General features: G+C 37.1%; 1 protein-coding gene across 9 annotated transcripts in view; it reads left to right on the forward strand.

Annotated features, from left to right (window-relative positions):
* Window positions 1-21149, forward strand: part of TRERF1 (transcriptional regulating factor 1) — a 94282-nt gene that overhangs the window by 70551 nt on the left and 2582 nt on the right. For 2 of the 9 annotated variants that reach the window (XM_087963217.1, XM_087963185.1), the window contains exons 2-14: window positions 469-518; window positions 4443-4599; window positions 5213-5464; window positions 7139-7183; window positions 7959-8328; window positions 9461-9527; window positions 10470-10609; window positions 12722-12825; window positions 13707-13782; window positions 13927-14015; window positions 15230-15343; window positions 18784-18984; window positions 20877-21076. In XM_087963217.1, coding sequence (XP_087819343.1) covers window positions 469-518; window positions 4443-4599; window positions 5213-5464; window positions 7139-7183; window positions 7959-8328; window positions 9461-9527; window positions 10470-10609; window positions 12722-12825; window positions 13707-13782; window positions 13927-14015; window positions 15230-15343; window positions 18784-18984; window positions 20877-21076 — 1865 coding nt within the window. The remainder of the gene's footprint in view (window positions 1-468; window positions 519-4442; window positions 4600-5212; window positions 5465-7138; window positions 7184-7958; window positions 8329-9460; window positions 9528-10469; window positions 10610-12721; window positions 12826-13706; window positions 13783-13926; window positions 14016-15229; window positions 15344-18783; window positions 18985-20876; window positions 21077-21149) is intronic. The other 7 variants (XM_087963196.1, XM_087963202.1, XM_087963189.1 and 4 more) reach the window with 6 other exon arrangements.

Consider the following 21149-nt stretch of genomic DNA (forward strand, 5'->3'; position numbering starts at 1 on the left):
GTAGAGATTCTGTTGGAAAATTTAAAATGACTCTGTGCATTGGGCATTCTTAGAGGATGCCCAATGCACAGAGTCTGTTGGATAAGGTCTCACCATCCATTTGGCTAAGAAACAAAATAACAGAAGGCCTTTCTGTTTCTTCTCCAAGAGTTCAATATTGCTTCCTGTTCAGATCTGAACTATGCAGGGTAGCAGAGTGGTACCTTTAATGCCTTCCCCAGTCATCCCAGTATTTTAGACCAGGTTTTTTCAAACTGTGTTTTGATGAGGTTCCATGAAAAACAACAAAGGAACATAAAAAAGGAACTCATTCACTTGACTGTAACCAATTTCCTATCACTAGAGCTTTGTCTATTGATCAAGATATGCATGTGTACATTTGAAGGGTACCTAGATTAGGAAAAGTGGTACAGACTATAATTAAACAACTTACTGGTTTATTTAAATTTCTCCTATCTTTTAAAATAGCAGATCCAGTTACTCGATGGCAGACTTCCATCAGTTTCTCCTGAACAAAGGTATAGTTGTGATTAATTACTGATGTCTTCTAAAAATCCAAAATAGTGGCCTAAAAATCCAAAATAGTGTACAGATAATCAACCATTTTGTAAGCAATCGGTTCGACTACTGTTTTGAAATATAGCAATAATTTTGGTGGCAGTTATATCAATCTGTGGTAGACCATATGAACAATGATGGAACCTTAAAATGTAAAAATGTAAAACTTAACTTTTAGGATGTTGTTCTATATCTAATCATTTAAGTATTCTACATCAAAGCTTATCTGGCAAGCTTTCATAGAAGCCATCTAAAGATTATAAGTGGTTTTAGATTCAGGAGGGGAAATTCCATTTATCTCCAGTCATCTTGTGACCACTCTTCCTCCCCTTTCTATTCAGAAGCTATGCCTTCAGCCTTTTCCTTCAACTGTAGGAACTCTATCATGGATAAGTGTGACAAACTTTGAAAAGCCAGGGGCCTCCAGCATGACCATCTGTGTAATTACAAGAGGTCTTCTGATGATGCTGGGGCATCACTGGAAATGGTGATCCAATTTAAGCCAGGCTACAGTTTTGTTTTTCTTGAATGTTTTTTTTGAAAGTAGAACTAATATGGTTTAGACCAGGGGTGTCCAACCTTGGCAACTTTAAGACTTGTGGACTTCAACTCCCAGTTGAAGTTGCCAAGGTTGGACACCCCTGATTTAGACTATTTGAGAGGAATGGTTTGTTTTCTAGAAGCCTCTTTTTCCCATAGTTATTTGGGGGAGATGGGGGAAACCACACCGTCCTGAAATTCAACAGCGATATGCCCAGTACCAAGATGTTGTAAGTAGAATTTGCATTTGCGCCACAGGAACTCTTATGTTTACACCTGTACATTTTTCGGATCTTACATAATTTTTCTTTTAGAATTGCTAACACAAGGGTTTGGTGCATACAGTGTTTCTACAGAAGGCTATTTTGTCTTTCCTCTCAATTGAACTGAACAGTTTTTCACAAAGTGATGTCCCAGCTTTCCCTAATTCAATGGTGTATGAGGGTGGAAGTTCATTCTCCAGGCTTGTGGGTTGGTTTCTGAACATTTCATTACCAGGCTAGGTAACATCTTCAATGGAGTTCAAGGGATGTCAGTGTTCTTCTGCTTATAAGGGTTTTGTGTGGTCAGTGAGTCTTGGGATGGGGAGGTCATTTCAGGTGAGGTTCATGTCAGGAATTTCCCTTCTAGTGTGACCTCTTCATCACACTGACCACACGAAGCGCGCACAAGCAGAAGAACACCGATGTTGACATCCCTAAATTCTGCTGAAGACGTTGCCTAGCCTGGTAACAAAATGTTTGGAAACCAAGCCATAAGCTTGGAGAACAAACCTCCACCCTAATCTTACACCCAATCTACAGAAAGTTGCCACTATCCAGAGCACTTTTCTTAGGGTGGTCCCTTATTGAGATGTGCCTAAAAAAAGGATTTAAAAGTTTTCTTGATACCTAGCCAGGTATTCGCCTCTTAAGTGGTGGTGTCCTTTTTATATTAACCAAATTATAGTTTTACCTATGGATGTTTTTTCCCTGTTTCTTTTTTAAATATGCCTACCTGAAATACAGGATGCTAGTTAGAAGTGGCATGGCCAATTGTCATTTCTTTAGCTGGCAAGAACACATGTCCTCTGTCTCTTAATAACTGTTGGCTAGAACACCATGACCCAAAACATCTTCTATTGATGTGTGTTTGTTCTACTAAAGAACAACTTTAACACCTTTGCTCAAAATAAACTGCTTTCATATATTTACCTTTTGTGGACAAACTGGTTCAATGGATTGTGTTTTGTGATGCACTTCTGTCTATCATATCCAGGAAAGATAATTAAAGAGAAAACCCCAAGTTGTACTTATGCAGATGCACAACGTATTTGTGTTGCTCATGTATTAAAAAATCATATAGGAAAAAGCTTACCATAAATACTATGCACCATCAGTGTGGAATTTAATTGAGTCATTGCATAGAGCAAAGACTTACAGAAGAAGTTTATTGCTAATGTAAAGTTTCAGATTTAGTGAATTGATGAACCCCTTTATAAATAACTATTTGCATGTTTTTGCATTTAGACCTTACATTTTTATTGGTGTTTTTTTTTTGTTAAATAGGACTTAACAGTTGCTTCAAGGATCTGTTTAAACAAACTTCCCTTTCTTTATATGGTCATGACTTTTCAAGTTACTTTTCAAGTTTTCTTATTTTCTCATTACATAATCAGTGTAATCAGTAAAATTGTTTTATTCTTGACATTGAGTAATTAGCTTATCAATGTTACCAGTTTTAAGAAATTAAATCTTGCCTATTGTTCAAAAGAAAACTAAAGCTAGGGAACAGCAAGTAATTTAAAACAGTCCACAAAAAATTACAAATTAATTTAAATATTTTGTTTATATAAACAAGTAATTAAAATGATGGTTTTCATCCATTTTCTTTTACATGCACAGAACCGAGATTGCTACATTATTGCAATTATTACAACACTTTTTTTCTGTTTCCTTTTTAAATATCCATGTTTACAACATTTGAACACTACAATATTATTGCCATGTGTGAATATTGTCTGCTTTGAGCTTGATCACAATGTCAACATCCCACTGGCATGTTCTTACAGTCTTCAATATCCAAATACTGATTCTTACTAAGATTAACGTAAGAACGTAAACTCATAGCTGTGTTTAAATATAACTTAAAGCTTTTTCAATATCTGTTGAATTACATGCTTTCAATCATTATTTGTTATATTTCAGTTGCATTTAGATGCATTTGGTTAAATGGTTTCTCATAAAGTCTTTAGATGAATACACTTTGCTAGTATAGGCCCTGACATCAAGTATGCCACTTGTCATGGATGCCAACAAGTTGAAATAAATGACTGCACAATCAAAATATATATTGAGGCTTCCATCTGGCAATCAAATCTGCCACTCATTGGTCTTACATAGGCTTTTACATCTGCAGCAAGTGTTGATGACTGAGAGATGGGGCAGTGGTAAGTCATCTAATGCAGGGTTCACCAACCTTTTGGACCTCAGGGACCACTACATTCATAATTTAAATCCCACAGACCAATAATATGGATTTTTTAAAAAGATAAATAGTATTTAGTACAATATAAAAAATAGAAAAATATCGCGTGGTAGACCTAAGCAACGCTGGATGGACACGATCAAGGCCGATCTAGAGATCGCGAAGGCAGACCCGACATACGTGGCAGACAGAGAGGCGTGGAAGCAGTACTCAAGGACATTAGCGGACCTCGCCAGAGCGCGAGACAAACGCTGAAGAAAAAGAAGAAGAAGAAGAAATAATTTTTCTGCGGTCCACCAAAATTTTCTCGTGGACCACCAATGGAGGAATTTCTCGTGGACCACACATGAAGAATGTTCCTATATTTTCAATATGACCCTATATATAATTACTCCAGTATCTCTCTTAGTGGGAATTACTTCCCAAGGATAAAAGTTTAACCTTGTTGTGTCTTCGCTGCATTTTGAGATCACTGCTCTGAATATTTACCCTGCTATTCTGTAGATGTTTATACCAGAACTTAAGTCCTGTTTGTGTATTCATTTACCTTAACTTTGGCTTTGTTGACTTTTCAGCAAAGGCAGTAGTACATTTCTGCAGAAGTGAAACTTCTATCTTAATAGTTACTGAGCCCTTTCAGAAAACACCTCCAGCAACTGTTTTAGTATAATATGTGACAGCAAGAACCGTAAGAATTAGGGGATGGCTGAATTAATTGTGAATATTTTGTTTTGGTGTTTTATTGGATTCAACCATTTGATCATGCTGAGGTTTCAGAGTCCCCCTCTTCTCTGAACTGTTCTGTGTATATTAATTATAATGTATTTAGGAGCACTCTTTCTAAAACAGCACCTTCTTTCTCTGTCTCTTGTTAACAGCAATGTTTGTGATAAAGAAACATACATTGAAAGATCCGAATCAAAGAGCAAACTGATGACGTGCTCTGTATGTTTCAAAGAGTTTAAAAGTTTACCCGCTCTAAATGGTCACATGAGGTCTCATGGAGGAATACGGGCATCTCCTATCTTCAGACAGGTATTCAATGCTTGTGTATTTCTTTTGGAACGTTTGATCTTCCCATTTTCTAAAATGTGCTGCTCGCTTAACTAGGTCTTTCTTCAAAAAAATTACTCGGGAGCTTGCTATTGTCCAAAAATATGTCTTTTTCCAGCTTTGCTTTCAAGTGTATTAATTATCCATTGTTGTTGATGTGTTAGCTGATGTTATATATAAGAAAAGAACTACATCTGGGCATAGGCTTTGGCTGACCTCCAGTTGAACAGGGTTCCTCACTGAGTATACTTCAATATTCTCTTTATTATTTGTACAGTACAAGAAACTTTTCAATACAACTATGGGTTGGGGGTGTGTTTTTTTGGTTTCTTTCTGTCCAGTTTTCCTATGTTCTTTTTGAACACAGGTTTCCAGTGAGGATATGTTTTCTAACGGAGGAATCGTGTTAAAATCTTTTGCAGCAACAATTCTTGAGGCTAATTCATTTATTCCAAGGTAGCAGGAAACGAATCCCTGATAATCGTTCTTTTAAAATGCCCTAAAATTCTCCAATGTTCCTGCTACCTGTGAATAGTCTAGTGATGACCAGGCGTTGGAAGTTGTGGGTGAAAGCTTTTAATAATTGTCTGTACAGGAGGATGGGGAGAACCTGCCACAGCAGCACCAGCAGGAACAGCTACCCTCCGAAGTGGATAGCTTTGCGCCTATCGTCATGCCTGTGTCTGTCCCTGTAAAGGTTCTGTCGCCAGAGCCCACCAAGCAGGCCAAAGATGGCTGTGCCCTGGTCAAAGACAAGCCTGTCTCAGATGATGAGATGCCTGTCCTTGTGAGGATGATCTGTTCTCCAGCACGTTCCCCTAACGCCATCAGCCTGTGTACCTCTTCTGTGAGTGTTCTCTTCTTGCCACTAACTGTGCCATAGGAGCCTAATAAATCCCTTTGAATGCTTGAGGATTTTACCAGTTATTTCAAAGCCAGTGTTAATTACTCTTCTTCTATAATGGCCCAAATTTTTTTCAAAGCAGAAAACACAATAGAAAACAACAAAGGGATTTGTTATCTTTAATGTTCTTTGTGCTGGCTTTTTTTACTGTTGCAGCTGGCTGAGAGCCAGTTTGTTTTCGTCTTGAAAATAGTCTACTTGTGTGTCTGTGTGCATGCCTGTGTGCCCATGCATTATGCCAGAGATTGTTTCCAGAGAATAAGCATTGTAAAAGGCTTGAGACTGATGCTTTCTTTTCCTCAGATAAGTATCACTTTTTCTTCAATAAATTACAGTGATAACTGTCTGCTGTCTTAAGTGTAAAATTTGTGTCATGTAGCGTGCAAGTCCCGCAGTTGCTACCTACTGAAGCTGGTGAAACTTAAGCAGCCCTGCCTTGGATCTCCCATGCCAGTCAGCTGCCAGTTTAAATTTTCATGTTGGATTCCCTGAGAGATTATGGAAAACTCATATTAATAATTGCCCATGAAGGGCTTGTCTTTATTGGTCAAGACCGTCTTGTGCATGGACTTAGTTCTGATAGCTTGGTTCTGACATCACACAAGTTTATCCAGATATTACGTCATTCATTCTATCCTGCTTTAAGTATAGGCTTGTCCTAGAATTATAAAAGCAGTATAGTTTTATTGAATTCAGAGGAACAGTTAAATAATCTCACAGAAGCAGAAATAATAATGCATGAACTTCTCTGCCATTGTTATCTTCTTTTTTTTTTTCATAATTCCTCTTCAGGAAACTGCTACATAACCAACTTTTGGGGAAGTGCAGTCTGAAACAGTAGGAGCAGACAACAGATGATCTTTTTAAATCTCTACCCTTCCTAGTGCAGGGGTCTCCAACCTTGCAACTTAAAGCTTGGTGGACTTCAACTCCCAGAATTCCCCAGCCAGCAACTGTAAGCCTAATCCTAATCCTAACCCAAGGTTGGAGACCCCTGTCCTAGAGTGTTAAACCTGGAGAGTGTTTAACAGAACTGCAGTGCATTGGTTCTCTCCTTTTTTGTTATTTAATTGAACAGCAGCTTCACACAGTAGTTTAGAAAGAAATCTGTAAGAGGGAGGTCCTTTTGCATTACTTTCCTAAGAAAATTGAGCATGCACTCCAGGAAAGGACAGCTGTGGGAAATGATCTGAGAAGGAGCAACTTCACAGTATTAGATTCCATTTGGCCAATGCCTGACTTCCTAATTCAACTGCTTTTAAAAGTGTAGGACAACTTTTTAACAGATTTTCTTGAAAATTAAATGGTGCCTTGGTCCAATCACCCTGTTAATTTGTTGTTTTACTTTTTATATGCAGAGAGTTTTGGGAAATCCAATTTCACAACAACTAAAAAAATGGGCAAAATATGAGCAATTGTAAAAATAATAATATGTCAACAACATTAAACAGGAAGCAAACTCTACAGCACTTATTTTTAAAAAGTGACATAAATGTAAATACAGGAAGTCATGCATCAGTAAGAAAGGCCTGACTACTTTTAATAATGAAATTTTATTACAAAACTAAACCAGCAGATGAAGCTGTACAAGTTTAATAATAGTTTTATATTTTTCAGGCTGTGCTGATGTACCCAAAGAGTGGATCCCAGGTCAGCAGAAAGGTCTCTGGTTTACCACAGTCCATGCTAAGTTTAATTTGGTGAACATGTCTCACCAGTTGAAAAATCCCTTCCTTGATATATCATGAACAAAGTTATTAGGACAAGTTGGGGAGAATGTTATTACATTTTATTTATTTATTATTGTTGAATCCTGCCTTCTGCTAAGTTATGGGGTCACTCCTTATTTTATCTTTGTAATCTATATGCTAGTTTGATCTGAGAGAAAGAGATTACATCTCCAGAGTGCTCCATAGCTAAGTGGGGATGTAGATTCCTAATGCAAAATTATTAAGGGTTTTCATGGTGGATTCAGAAGATTAAAAAGAGGGGCAGGGATTAAAATGAAGCAGTGAAAATAAATAAATGCTACATTCCTATAAATGCCTTCCTTAGTAAATAGCAACTTAAGGAAGGGTATTTAAAAGTTAGGCCACCTAGTCTTCTGAGTCAGGAAATTTCATCATGAAGATCTGTCAATCTTGAAGCTCTTTGTTCCTGTCACTGGTCTTCACTACAATTCTGGCATAAAAATGTCCTCTCCATTGGATCTTAAAATGCTGGCAGACTGTCATGAGAGGCAGTAATTTGGGAATTCCTCTTTAAGCTTGATTCCTAGTAGTAAAACAAGAGTAGATGTATTGCTCTGTTGAAATCAGAATGCAGCACCTGTAAGTTGTATCTTGGAAAATTCATTGTTTTGATGTTTCACTGAAAAATTGTATTGGGCTATGATTGAATACACTCACTATTAAAACAACAACTTTTCTATTTTCAGGATCCCAATAGAAAGCATCACCAAAGTATCACCAACTCTGAAGAAAATATCAAATCTTTTCAAGACAAGAAAAAATACCGCCACAGACCCGAACCACTCTTCATACCACCTCCCTCCTTCAATCTCAGTGCATCTCACTCAGGAGCTACTCTATACCAAAGCCAACTTCGTTCTCCCCGTGTCTTAGGAGACCATCTAATTGACAGGACTCATAATCCCCCACCTTATACACCACCTCCCATGCTTAGCCCCATACGGCAAGGATCTGGTCTCTTCAGCAGTGTCATCATATCTTCTCATGGTACATCTCATCCCCAGCTGCCCCTTACTCCTCTGACACCCACCCCCCGGATTCTCCTCTGTCAATCTAGTAAGTGTGTTGTAGTGTAGTATAGATGTTGCTCACTTAAGAACTAATAGTTTTATTCACTTGTGAATGATAATAATGTTGACTTAAATCGATTCTGCTTTGTACTTCTTATAGTGTTCCTGCACATCTAAATATAATTACTTTGTTTCAGAATGGGTTCACAAAAAAATGCAGAAAATCCATGTATGCTGATTTGGGCTACTTCCTTTATCTCTAAAATGTGGTCCAGAAATTCCAGTTACAGCAGTCCTTGTTCAGTTACCACAATTCAGTCATTAAGCAAAGTGGTTGCTCAGTGAAACTGTGAGCCTACTTATAATATTACTTCAGCTTTGTAGACCTTTACAGACCTGTGAAGGTCACAAATGCAAGGGTAGGTCATTAAGTTAATTTTTTATGACTGTGGGCATTCCATTTTTACTGGAATCAGTTGACACAAAGAAACATGTCCTTGAAACTAGCAAATTTGGCAGCATTACTACACCACATGGAAACATTTTTTTCTAATCTCATTACCGCAGATACAAAAAAATTGCTTGCAGTCTTGAATAATTGTCTTGGGAATATAACATAAAATAGTCTTATGAAGTAGTATATCATGCAAGGATCCTGTTAGTAATTGATTTCTAAACAAGGGGAAATGCATATGTAAAGATACAATTAAAACGTAAAAAGTAGGTTTTACGTGGTCTCTTTAATAGCATTGGTTTTTTGGGACTGATACTAGCTCCCCAGGATGACCTTCTGTACTACAACCCGTTCTAGTTATGGAGAAGAAGTCACAGAATCTCTAGCCAGGCCTTGACTCAATATATTTGGAGGGCATTTGATTGACAAATACCTTCATTAGAGCAGTTTTCTTACCACCTGATGACACTTCTTTCAAAACAGTGCCAAAAGGTCAACTGCATATAAATGGGTACTCATTCTATTATTAGGGTGAGAAATATTCTTTCAAAGCAGTGCCAAAAGGTCAACTGCATATAAATGGGTACTCATTCTATTATTAGGGTGAGAAATATTCTTTTATTTAAATATAATGTTGTTTTCTCTAAAGAAAGAAGGCAGATTTCAGAAACTGGGTTAATGAGCAAAGCCAAAAAGGAAAATTATATTATCATTTTTCTTGCAGATAGTATTGATGGAAATAGTGTTTCTGTGACCCAAAGACCAGGAGAACAGACTATTCATATTGAACCGTAAGTCTTTTGTAAAGAGATGTAATATCCCATGCAACATAAATTGTATTGGTTTAGGAGAGGGGGGATAAGAGTTGTGTTTCTTTTTAAAAAATGGTTGAGATACAGATCATTCCTGTGAATCTGTCAGGTATTCATGTGTGCATCAAGGCATCTTATTTTGTTTATGCTCAACTTGTTACACTGGTAGCTACTTTTAAATGGTTTTCAGAGCAACATACTTAAGTATTATAAAACTGCAGTCCTGAATTAAACCATGAAGTATGACCTCATATGTAGGCCATCAGTGGCATTTTGGGAAATGAAAGCTCAACATGGCTGTGGGTCTTCATTTTACAGACCTCAGAAGGATGGAAGTCTGAGTAAACTGAGCCTGTCAGGATCAAACTCGGGGCAGTGGGCAGAGTCAGCCTGCAATGCTGCATTCTAACCACTGTGCCACCACAGAATTGGTTGTTCCAGAGGGCAGATGCCATGGCAAAAAGCCTCATCTCCTAGGTCCTATCAGATAGAACACTTTTGCACATGGGACCTGCAACATACGTCTTCTGCCATGCTTAACGGGGCAGGTAAATGTAAATAAATATAATCAGGAAGAGATGGTCCTTCAGATAAGTCATATTGTTCATTCATGATCAGAAGGTGATGCCAGACTGTGTTCTCCAGATTCTTTTTGGAAGATTTTGGTGAAGAACACAGTGTGTCATCTATTCAGCTTGATTCTGTAAGGAAACAATCCACTTTATGTGAAGTTTCTGCTTCATTAGTTTTATCTTTGCCACTTCTGCTTTAAAAAAAATTTTTTTTGTTATACAAGTGATATTTCTTCCTGCCATTATTTTCTTCCTAAGTTCTTCTCTTTAGGCTCCTTTGAGGAGGATTTAGGAAGGCTCTGCAGTAGACTTACATTTTTAATGCTTTAAATATTGTTATTTCTTCGAGGTGTATCAACATTGGCTCAAGATTTCAGGCTGATATCCCTGAACTTAAAGATATAGCATTGGTGGAGAAGGAGAATCACAGGGCAACTTTAGTTTGGAAACCATGGCCTGAACTGGAGGACAAAGCTTTTGAACAAAGAGGTACTATATTTTTATACTACCTAAAAGAGTGACTTTTTACTTTGTTATGTTTTTTGTATACTGCCACCTATTCACCAAGATCACTTTGGGTAGTTAATAGGGATGAATCCAAACTCATAGTTTGAAATAAAAAAGTGAGTGTTTTCAGAATTGCTGTCTGTTAGCTTTAAAAATTTAGATGTTCTTAGTACTTCACTGCAAAAACAGAGTTGAATTAAGTCTATGTTCAGTAGATTCTACTGTTAAAGAATGGGAGAAGATAACAGTTTACTCTGATCTCCTCCTACGCTCATAATTTCTGGAGGTTGATGTCAGACCAGAGGAGGAAAGAGAACCAAGGAAAAAATGTTTGTTAATCCATTTTCTTTAGAAGAAAATCTCCATCAGATCTTTCTCAAACATAAAAGAGCATTGGATTCTTGTACTTGACACATAATATAATATAAACACCTCCATTAAACATTGAACCCTACATTGCTTATGTAAATTCTTCATTGGGCTATCCTTATATTCCCTAAATTATTTATCTTCAAAAGACTTTATTCACTAAGAATAGTGATTACCTCTACATCCTTTGCAATATTGTGTGGTGGGAGTTAACATTCATTTTCACACATGCTGTTGTGTACATTTTCATCAGAAAAATGCCATAGGAATAAACAAGAAAAGAGTTTTAAAAAGAAAAAAGAAATTTCTTCCGTAAATGTAATTATACAGCAACATATAAAATGTGTCGCTTTTTTAGTTGTGAGGTCTGAATCCTTGCTTTAAAATGATCATAAATGCTTCAGAAAGCTTCCAGGTTTTATTTTAGCCCTTCTGGCTTAGGAATATTTCTCTCGTATCCTCTTGCCTTCATACCCAAATCTACTTCACCAACTGTGCATTTCTACAACGTATGCTTTCTTTGTTTATCATTCGATTTGGCTGATTTGTAAAGTGACAATTAATTGCTTTCTTAAATGGGTACTTAATCTTAAAATCATACTATATAAGAAGGGAGCTGAGAATCATCAGCCCTCAATGCAGAAATCCAACACCATAACATCCCTGACAGGTGGCCATTCATCTTCTGTTTACACATCTCCAACAAAGGAGACTTCATAATCTCACTCGGCAATGTGTTTCATATCCAGCACAAATTTGAAAACTTGGAAGACTAAACCTCTGGTCCCAGTGACCAACTCAAGATAGGTGGTTGTTTCATATATTTCCATCAATCTAAAACTCCAAATGCTTGTGTTGTCCAGTCTGAAAATGGCCCATAGGAGGCAGTCCTGACTGTTCTAACCATTGTGAAATATTTTCTAATTCTTGCCAAAATCTGCTTCTAAATCTTTTGGGATTTTCTGTCCTATCTTCTGGAACAGTTCTGAACAGTTCTGAACCATTCTGCCTACCTTCTACAGTTGAAGCTAGCTTCCCTATCCCCCCATTCTTTTTCCAACTGGATGTCTTTCCAACAGATGGACCTTTAGTTAATTTACCTTTGCCACAAATTGGGAAGCACTGGCGCAAACAAGTAACTTATAACATCTTTTACACCCTGTTTGATCTTCTGCTACTTTGATACTTGATCTATTTCACCATTGCCTGTTTTTGTTTTATTTTTAAAAAGTAATATTGTCCACCTATGTTCATCTACTCTTTTTAACGCTGTTCCAAGGATGTGTATTTCTGCATTTGAGGTGATTAAGTGGAATGTGTGAATGTTTTGGCTTTCCATGCTTCTGTTAAATCCAGGGGGCGACATCCAAAAGGAGGAACCCTTCCCCATTTTCAGATTGCAAAGCATAAACAACCTGTAGACTTCAGGATGACGTTTAATAGAAAAGCGTCCTTCACCCCTCAAAAAAAACAAAACAATAAAGCAAGCTAAAAACCACCACAGAGAAAACTTCAAAAGAATAGAAAAACAATCACATCTGGAGGAGGAGAAATCTCAGCAAGTAATTAAAATAAACTGCCTCCTATTGTGCCCCAGCTGTCCTAAAATAGGAACTCATACTTGTTAGAATTAGTGTCTTTACACTGGCTTTATGCATTCTTGTTATGTTTCTGCATTCAGCCGCTGAATTGTTTGAGAAAATTAATTTTGTTTTCTTATTACAGTGACCAATCTCTTAAATATGTGCTGCTCGAGCATATTAACTGGTGGAGGAACCAACATAGAATATGGTTTGCATTCTCTCTTTGAAGCTAAAGGAAATATTATGGTAGGTTACAGAATATGTTAAAAATAGTAACAGATTTCATGAAGTAATTGGACAGCAAGAAAATGTTTGAATAAGTAATTCTGAAATAGTCTCACATGCTATTAATTAGATTTTTCTTTCTTTAGTGCAACTTCTGAAAACTTTTTAACATGGTGCTTTATTTTAAAAACCCATATCCAGTTTTTGTTTTAAAAAAAGAAGCCTATGGCTGCAAATGTCTAGTAACTACCGTGTTTCTCATATAATAAGGCCGGGTCTTATTTTTTTTTGAGCCCCGAAAAAATGGCTAGGCTGTCTTTTCGGGGGTGACTTAATTCCCTCCCTTGCATCTTCAGGCGGGCAGCAACGGCTTGGATGTTGACCTCGGCATTGGTGGGGCACTTCGTATCGGGGTCAACGCAGGCAGCACCATATCCGAGTGTGCAACAAAAGTACTTCCTAATGGCAAGCCCCCCCACCATTTCCCCCAGTTTGCATGTTTTAATATAGGCCTTAATTTGGGGGGAGGGGCTTAATTTCATTTCATGCCTATAAAACATGCTGGGACTTCCTATTGGGGGAGGCCGTATTGTTGGAGAAACAGGGTACCGGTAATAAAATATCTTGTATTTTATGTGCACTCAGAAATAAATTCCAGTTCCATTCCATTCCAACTGTTCACAGGACAGCAAACTTAAGCAAGAAGCAACCTAGGTCAATAAGTCACTGCATAAACAAGTCCAGCAAGAGTTCTGCAGTTTTAAAATGTAGCATATCATAGGCAAAGGAAATAGGAAAATAAGAAATGTATTAAAAAGTTAATTATTAAAAGATTGAGTGCAATTCTAATCATTACAAATCACATGCAATCCTGGTTTGCTTTGTATCTGTTACTATTGCAGGCTGCTCTGGAGATGCTTCTTCTTTTGAAACCAAAAAGAGCAAAATCACACCCTCTAGCCAATTATCATTATGCCGGTAAGTACTAAAATAGAGAGCCTGCCAATTCCCCATGGGAGCTTTTATCAGGACAGGTGCTGTTGGCTGAGCACTGACGAAGAAAGTCACTAATTTGATAGTAAAAAAAATATACAATGGTTCTCACCTGTTCATTTACTTCAGGTTCCGATCAGTGGACACCCTTTGAAAGAAAATTGTTCAGTAAAGCCCTGGCAACATATGGCAAAGATTTCATTTTTGTGCAGAAAATGGTGAGCTGTTCCTCTCTCTCATTTTCGTGATATTCTGGATACCATTTATTACTTATCTGCTAGGCTAATTCCAATGGGCATGGTTTTTAAGTGAAAGTTTATATGTTTAAACTTAGACAAAGTCCCAACTGCAAGAATATGTTCTTATTTTTAAAACACCTGATAAATTTCACCATGAATTAATTCCATGAATTGAAGTGTATAATATCTGTCTGTCTGTCTGTCTGTCTGTCTGTCTGTCTATCTATCTATCTATCTATCTATCTATCTATCTATCTATCTTCCATCCATCCATCCATCCATCCATCCATCCACCTCAGATTGTGAAGATTTGGGTTTTAGTCCAGGGGTGGGATTCAAATTTTTTAACAACTGGTTCTGTGGGTGTGGCTAGGTGGGCATGGCCACATGACTGGGTGGGCATGGCTTCCTTTTTTGCAGCCCCCATATTTGCCTCCTGGGCCTCAGGGAAGCCTCCTGGGGGCGTTTTTGCTCCCAGAAGGCTTCCCTGAGGCCCAGGAAGGCAAAAAATGGAGTGCAGGAGGGGCGCACTGCATACCCCCCAACTTCCTGGACCTCAAGGAAGCCTCCTGGGTGAAGCAGTAAGACAGCGAGGAGGAGGATCCTTGCACAGCTGATCATCGGAACAGCTGATCGTCAAGAGGCAGGAAAAAAAATACCTTAATGAGTGACTGGGCAGGGACAATGCAGTCAGATATGTCAGGCATGTGTGCGATGTTGTGCATGTGCAATAAGGATTGACTGGGCGGGGAGCGGAGGGGCGGGCGAAGAGGGGTGGGGCCAGCCAGGGGCACAATTTGCCGGTTCTCCGAACTGCGCAGAATCATAACAACCGGTTCTATAGAACCAGTCCGAACTGGTAGAATTCCACCCGTTTTAGTCTCTTGCTCAATTGTGAAGTTTACTCTTCAATTTTCAACAATTTACTTTCTGTCACAGTTTAATCTGTTTCAAAAGAGGAATTGGCTTGGGTTTAAAATGGTTTAACCCTTTAGTCAAGCATGTAGCATGTTAGTAAGATCCAAAACCAAAGTTTAAATTTTTGATACTGCTTAAAGTTTTGAAATTGTAATAAAGTATACAGTACTAATGAATATATCTGAGAATTTTTTGTAGTGTGTGTGCTGCATATTCATGTTGTATGTTAGCTGACAATGTGCTAATGCAGTGTCTGAATTATTGTATGATTATAGGTGAAGTCTAAGACAGTCGCACAATGTGTTGAATACTATTATACATGGAAGAAAATCATGCATTTAGGACGACGGCACAGAACTCGGCAGGTGGAAGTAAAAACCGAATGCCCAGTAAGCCTCACTTCCTTCAGTTTAGAAGTACATAAAATTGCATTTTCCAGATATTTATATTTATTTGATTATTATTATTTTTTTAAAACAAGTTTTATTAATTTTTAAAACACACAAATTATCATTATTCATTACATGTTTAAACCTTTTTTCATTGTAAATTTAACAAGTCAGATAAATTATGATTCTGTTTTAAACCATTTCCATACAACATACCAACACCTCTTATTCAATTTCTCTTTACTTCTCTTTACTCTTATTCAATATCATTATTATTATTTCATCTGTTTCTTTCTGACTTAGTTACCATTATTCTCATTCTATATTTCTACAAATTTTTACTAATTCTCCCCCAAAAAGACATATACACACAACACACAAAACATAAAAAAAAATCTTTTGGAAAGTAACTTGGACCCAGGTGTCTCTCTTTTCATGGACTTCAATTATATTCATGCTCATCTTACATATCATTACTTATTTTATTTACCATTCTAAGCCTTCTATATTAACTTCCCCACATATTTCACACTTCTTAATTCTATCTTAATTAATCATCTTAGTTTAAATCATTATATTTATATCTTTTGTCCATTTTTATCATCCCTTTGTCTCATTCCTTATAAAAAAAAAAAGGAAATAAGTTTCTCCTGAAATCATTAATCAGAGTATGATGCCTTTCTATCTCCCCTAAGTTAATCAAATTAGTCTTTAAAATAATATCTAATACCCAATCCGATTTTGCTTGGTACATTCTATCTAACTAATACATCCAACATAATTAAGTACATAATTAGACAATAAATCCAAATATTAAAAAAGATACTATAATAAAAATTTTATAATAACATCAATACCATAATCTTATTAAACTCTTTAATTAAAACAATATTCTAAACCTCCCTATTATTAAGTTTTAAAGCCAATCATTTTTAAACATTTTAACATTTTAATCTCTTATCAACTCTTAAACCATTACAATACTACCATCTCATCTTATGTACCTTGCAAAATCTTTTTTTTTAAAAAAAAAAATTATACTTTATCCATTATCCATAAAAATTTTCTTTTTTCATTTAATTTCAAAACATTGTAGCTTTTCTCCACCTTTTCCCTTTCTTTCTTCTCCCAACAAACCTTTCTACCCCCTTCTTCTAGCCTCTGCCTTACCGGCTTCCCTTCTCTGTCGTATTCCTTTTCCCTTTTGTTGACTATCATCATATTGGTTTTGCACCTTATTTTTCCCTTTCTTAAATGTTTTTTAGATCTTAAGTCCTTAAGTCCTTTAGTTTTCTTCTTTTCTCTTCTTTTCTTTTCTTTCTCTCTTCTTTCTGGATCAAATTCTGTGATTCATTAAAAATGGCTCCTTCCTTTCTTTCTTGTTCCTCTGCTGTCTTCATCTGTTGTAATGTTTGTTGATAATTAGTAAGCGCCATTTCTAAAAAAAAGGAAAGCTTCTTCCACACCATCTTTACCATTTTTTTGCTTGTTCATATTCTTTTCTTAGTTCCTCAACAGAAAGAGCCATTATAAATCTTTTCTTTTCTTTTCCCCTTCTTTCTTCTTACAACAACCAGAATATTCAAAAGAAAATAAAAAAAAGATAAAACAGTCCCAAAGTTATCAGTCAGTCCAAACCAAGGCAGAGTTCTCACTTTCTCCTTCTGGGGTAATATCAATCCAAGAGAAAGAAAGTCCAAATCTGTTTAAAATCTTATTACAATATATTCTAGTCTTCAAATCCTTAAGGCATCTGCTCCAACAAAGTCTTAGCATACAAATATTTTCTTTTTAATCCTCTCTCTTCCCACTCATCGCTTAAAACCAATTTTCACCTAAAAAAATAGGTTTCTTAATATCCAGTTATTTATTCCGTAGGAAAAGAGGGAAAGCTATCCTTTCAGCACCTTCAAACAGCCGCTTTTTCCTCTTCTGGCAGGTATTATTCAGAAAGTCATACTTTTCAGGAATTTTATTAAATATGCCTTAGAGTCCTAGGAGCCAAGAAAAACTTTCTCCTCTCAAGCACTTTCTCCACTTCCTCCTGCGCATTCTTACCCGGCTGCCAGCTTCTTTGTGGCGGCCATTACAGACCGCCGCTGCACCGTCCTGGGAAAAGGGGTTCTGCCGGCCAGGAGGGGTCTGCAACACCCCCAAACCCTTCTCCGGATCCCCTACCTTCAGCTGCCCCTGCAGGGCAGCCTAGCTCCGCACTCCGTCTGGGTCGGGAGCCCCAAAACGGCTAGCGGCAGGGGATCGCGCAGCTTCGCAAATCCTGCCGCCGCGTGAAGCCGACAAACCGGAACCCAATATTTATTTGATTATTCTCTCACTTGTGAGAAGAAACATTTCAGATAGTTGTACATATGCCATAATCTGGTCCATGCTACAAGAATGTATGTTGTGTTATCCTAAAATAATTGATTGCAGTTCTTAGCAAGCACACAGTAGTATAGAGTTTTTCTGTGTATAGAAATTGGCGTTGCTGCTTCTAGTTTGGAATTCTGAACATTTTCTTGGGAGATCTATATTTGCATGCCTTTTATATCCAGAAGGAACCTGGAACTTCTAGTTTTAAAGAATCACGAAGCAACTGATATGAAATAATTCTATTTAAGAGCTATTGCCAGTCAGAATAATATTAATATATAGGAATAAGGAATTGAACTTCCTATCAAGTAGCTTACCTTGAGTATTCCAGTGCAGAGAAGTTGACTTTCTACATAATAAAGAACAGTTTTAAAGCAATAAGAGGAACTTGAAAGTACCTTGTCAAATTTAGTTATTCTGAATACATTATGTAAGGAATAATGATGTCAATTAGTTTTCTCTCTAATTAAATATGGTTTTGGAACCTGTCTCACACCTCCCAAACAGATTTTAAAAAATATCAGAGAAGATTTATCTTCATTTAGTAATTAATAATATTAGATCTACCTATTGATCTTAAAACAAAGAACAGGTGGTTCTCAACTTTGGGCCCACAATTAACCCCCAAATTTCTGTCGTAAACAAGACAGTTGATAAGTGAGTTTTACAACTTTTCTTGCCACAGCTGTTAAGCAAATCACTGCAGTTATTAAATTAGCAATATAGTTATTATGTGAATCTGGATTCCCCATGGACTTTGCTTGTCAAAAGGTCGCAAAAGTTGATCACATAACCCTGGGACGCTGCAGTCGTCATAAACTTGAATCAGTTGCCAAGCATTTGAATTTTGATCACATGACCATGGGAAGCTACAAAGGTGGTAAATGTGAAAAATGGTCACATGTCACTTAATTTCGAATAGTCACTAAAGCGAACTGTGGTAAATTGAGGATTATCTGTAGGTACATGCGAGTTACTTCAATCTTTCTTTAACATCTCTATATATCGGCAGTTAGAGTTTCTTATACCGTTAATCCACTAGCATCATCTAGCATGTCTTTGAATTTTAGACAAGCGGTGAAGATGAGGAAATGGAAGGTGAAGAGCAAACTGAAGAAGAAAAAGCATCTGTAAAAGAAGAGGATACAGAAATTCAGAATTCCCCTGACCCACCGTCTATTGCTGTTGCATCACCCATTAACTCTCCTTCTCTGCAAAACCTCGGACTACCTGCGACCTCTTTTATCTGTGAAATGCCAGACTGTGGGGCTGTAAGTGTAATTGTTAATACAGTAATACACACATAAGGTCACAAAATAAAAAGACCTGTAAATAGAAAGGAATCAACTATTGTTAAAGAAAGGAGTGATAGCACAAATAATAATAGGTGCCTTGGATGCAATCCCAAAACATATGGAGTATCATTTGGATACCATAGGCATTGACATAATCGCCATCAGTCAATTGCAAAAGGCAGTTTTTCTTCGAGTAGCTTACAATCTGTAGTAATAAATTTAACACTGTCAAACAACAACTGCCTATCCCAGGTCCTTGGGAAGGACTTGATAGGTGGATAAAGTTGCCAAATCCAGCCTAAACATCTGGTTGATTGCAACCAATCATATTAATAATATGTTAATATACACATGCAGAATTGTGGGGATACAGAGGCAGCTAAACTGTGCAGTTCTTGACTTCATAGTATGCATTCAGTAATTGATATTGCATGCAAAATCTCTTACATTGATGCCTAGAGTGGCATAGGCCTTAAGATACCAGATGAAGAATATCAGAGACCTATGTACGAGTACAACCTCACCCATGGAAACATATTGGGAGTCTTTGAGCCAGTCACATACATAGTCCAACCTATATCAGAGGGTGTATGAGATAAAGGAGGATCCCTATATAAGCCACTCTGAACTCTTAGGAAAATGTGATGTATAACTTTCAACAAGGAAGAAAAACATGTAGCTATTTGCAAGAGTAATAAATTATTTTTAATTAATTCATGCTCAACCCATAAGGTACTTTAACTATATTGTGGGGTTCCCAGGACTTCAGTTACTCTGTAATTAAGCTAGGCCTATGGCTTCTAAATTCCTTTTTTGTGTCTTCCAGAATTCATCTAACTACATAACAAAATTTAAACAGCAGAAGACTTTCCTGCTATTTTGTAGTAGAAACATATTTAAATTGTTACATTCATCCTATATTATTATTCACATACAATCTGTAAATAAGGGGAATAAGATACAAAACAAAATGAAAATAATTCAATCCCCCAAAGATGGTCCTGGCATTCCCCAGTCCTCCCCACTTAGCTTATGATGGGTCTACAACACCTCGCCATGGCCAATTCGCCACAGCCAACTCACTGCAGTCAACTTGCCACAGGGTAACTTACCATGACCAACTCACTATGGGACAACTCACTATGGGGCAACTCGTGGTAGGAGAAGATTTTACACTAATATCGAAGAAATAGTCAGAATCATTTAAAAAAGGATGCCAAAGGAGGGACAAAATAAAATGTGAATGACAAAAATTAAAAGAAATGTTTAGTTTAATTATTTTAAGTTGGCCATAGCAAGTTGACCATGGCGAGTTTCCCAAAGTGAGTTGATTGTGTGAGTTGGCCGCTGCAAATTTGCCATGATGAGTTGTCTGTGGTGAGTTGGCCATGTCAAGTAGGCTAGGGCGAATTCTCCCATTCTGCAAAGCCCCCATCAACTGCTCTGTTCTTCTTTCCTCCAAAGTTGAATGTGGCTCCAAGCAACTAAAAAAAGCTGCTTATGATTGGTTTAGCGGCTATGCTTGGGATTAACCTTATGAATAATAAAAGTAAAGTATAACTTGGATATCTTCTGTCATGGATATTAGTTTAGAAATTTTCACAAATATGTTACTGAAGCCCAAATGTGGTTTTGATCATAGCTGTTAGCCAAGATAGCTAAATAACAATCTCTTCAAAAGCTGTGCTGAGGATGCAGGAGAAGCTGTCTTCTTGCATATAACTGGCCAGTCAGAGATAAAAAGTTCAAAACAAATTATCTTGCACGGTCAAATTAAGAAAACAGCAAGATACCATTGGAAGAACTCAGTATCAGTTTGTTTTTAACTTTAATTCAGAAAATCTATTTTTGATTTATTTGTCCTACAGGTCTTCACTTCCAGACAGGCCCTGAATGGCCATGCACGTATTCATGGTGGTACAAATCCTGTGGTCAAAAGCCGCTGTGGTACTAAACAGAAGTCAAATTCTCAGAATGACTATTGCTCTGTCAAGAGTTCCCCAGCTCATAGCACAACAAGTGGTGAGACAGACCCACCTACAATTTTCCCCTGTAAAGAATGTGGCAAGTAAGTAAAGATGTCTACACAGAAATTAAAATCTGTGACACTTTGTGTAGAAAACTCAGTGAAAACCACTCCC

The sequence above is a fragment of the Notechis scutatus genome, chromosome 1, assembly GCF_049901735.1.
Source record: "Notechis scutatus isolate UNSWTSFEM ecotype Mainland chromosome 1, rNotScu1.2, whole genome shotgun sequence".
Lineage (NCBI taxonomy): Eukaryota > Metazoa > Chordata > Lepidosauria > Squamata > Elapidae > Notechis > Notechis scutatus.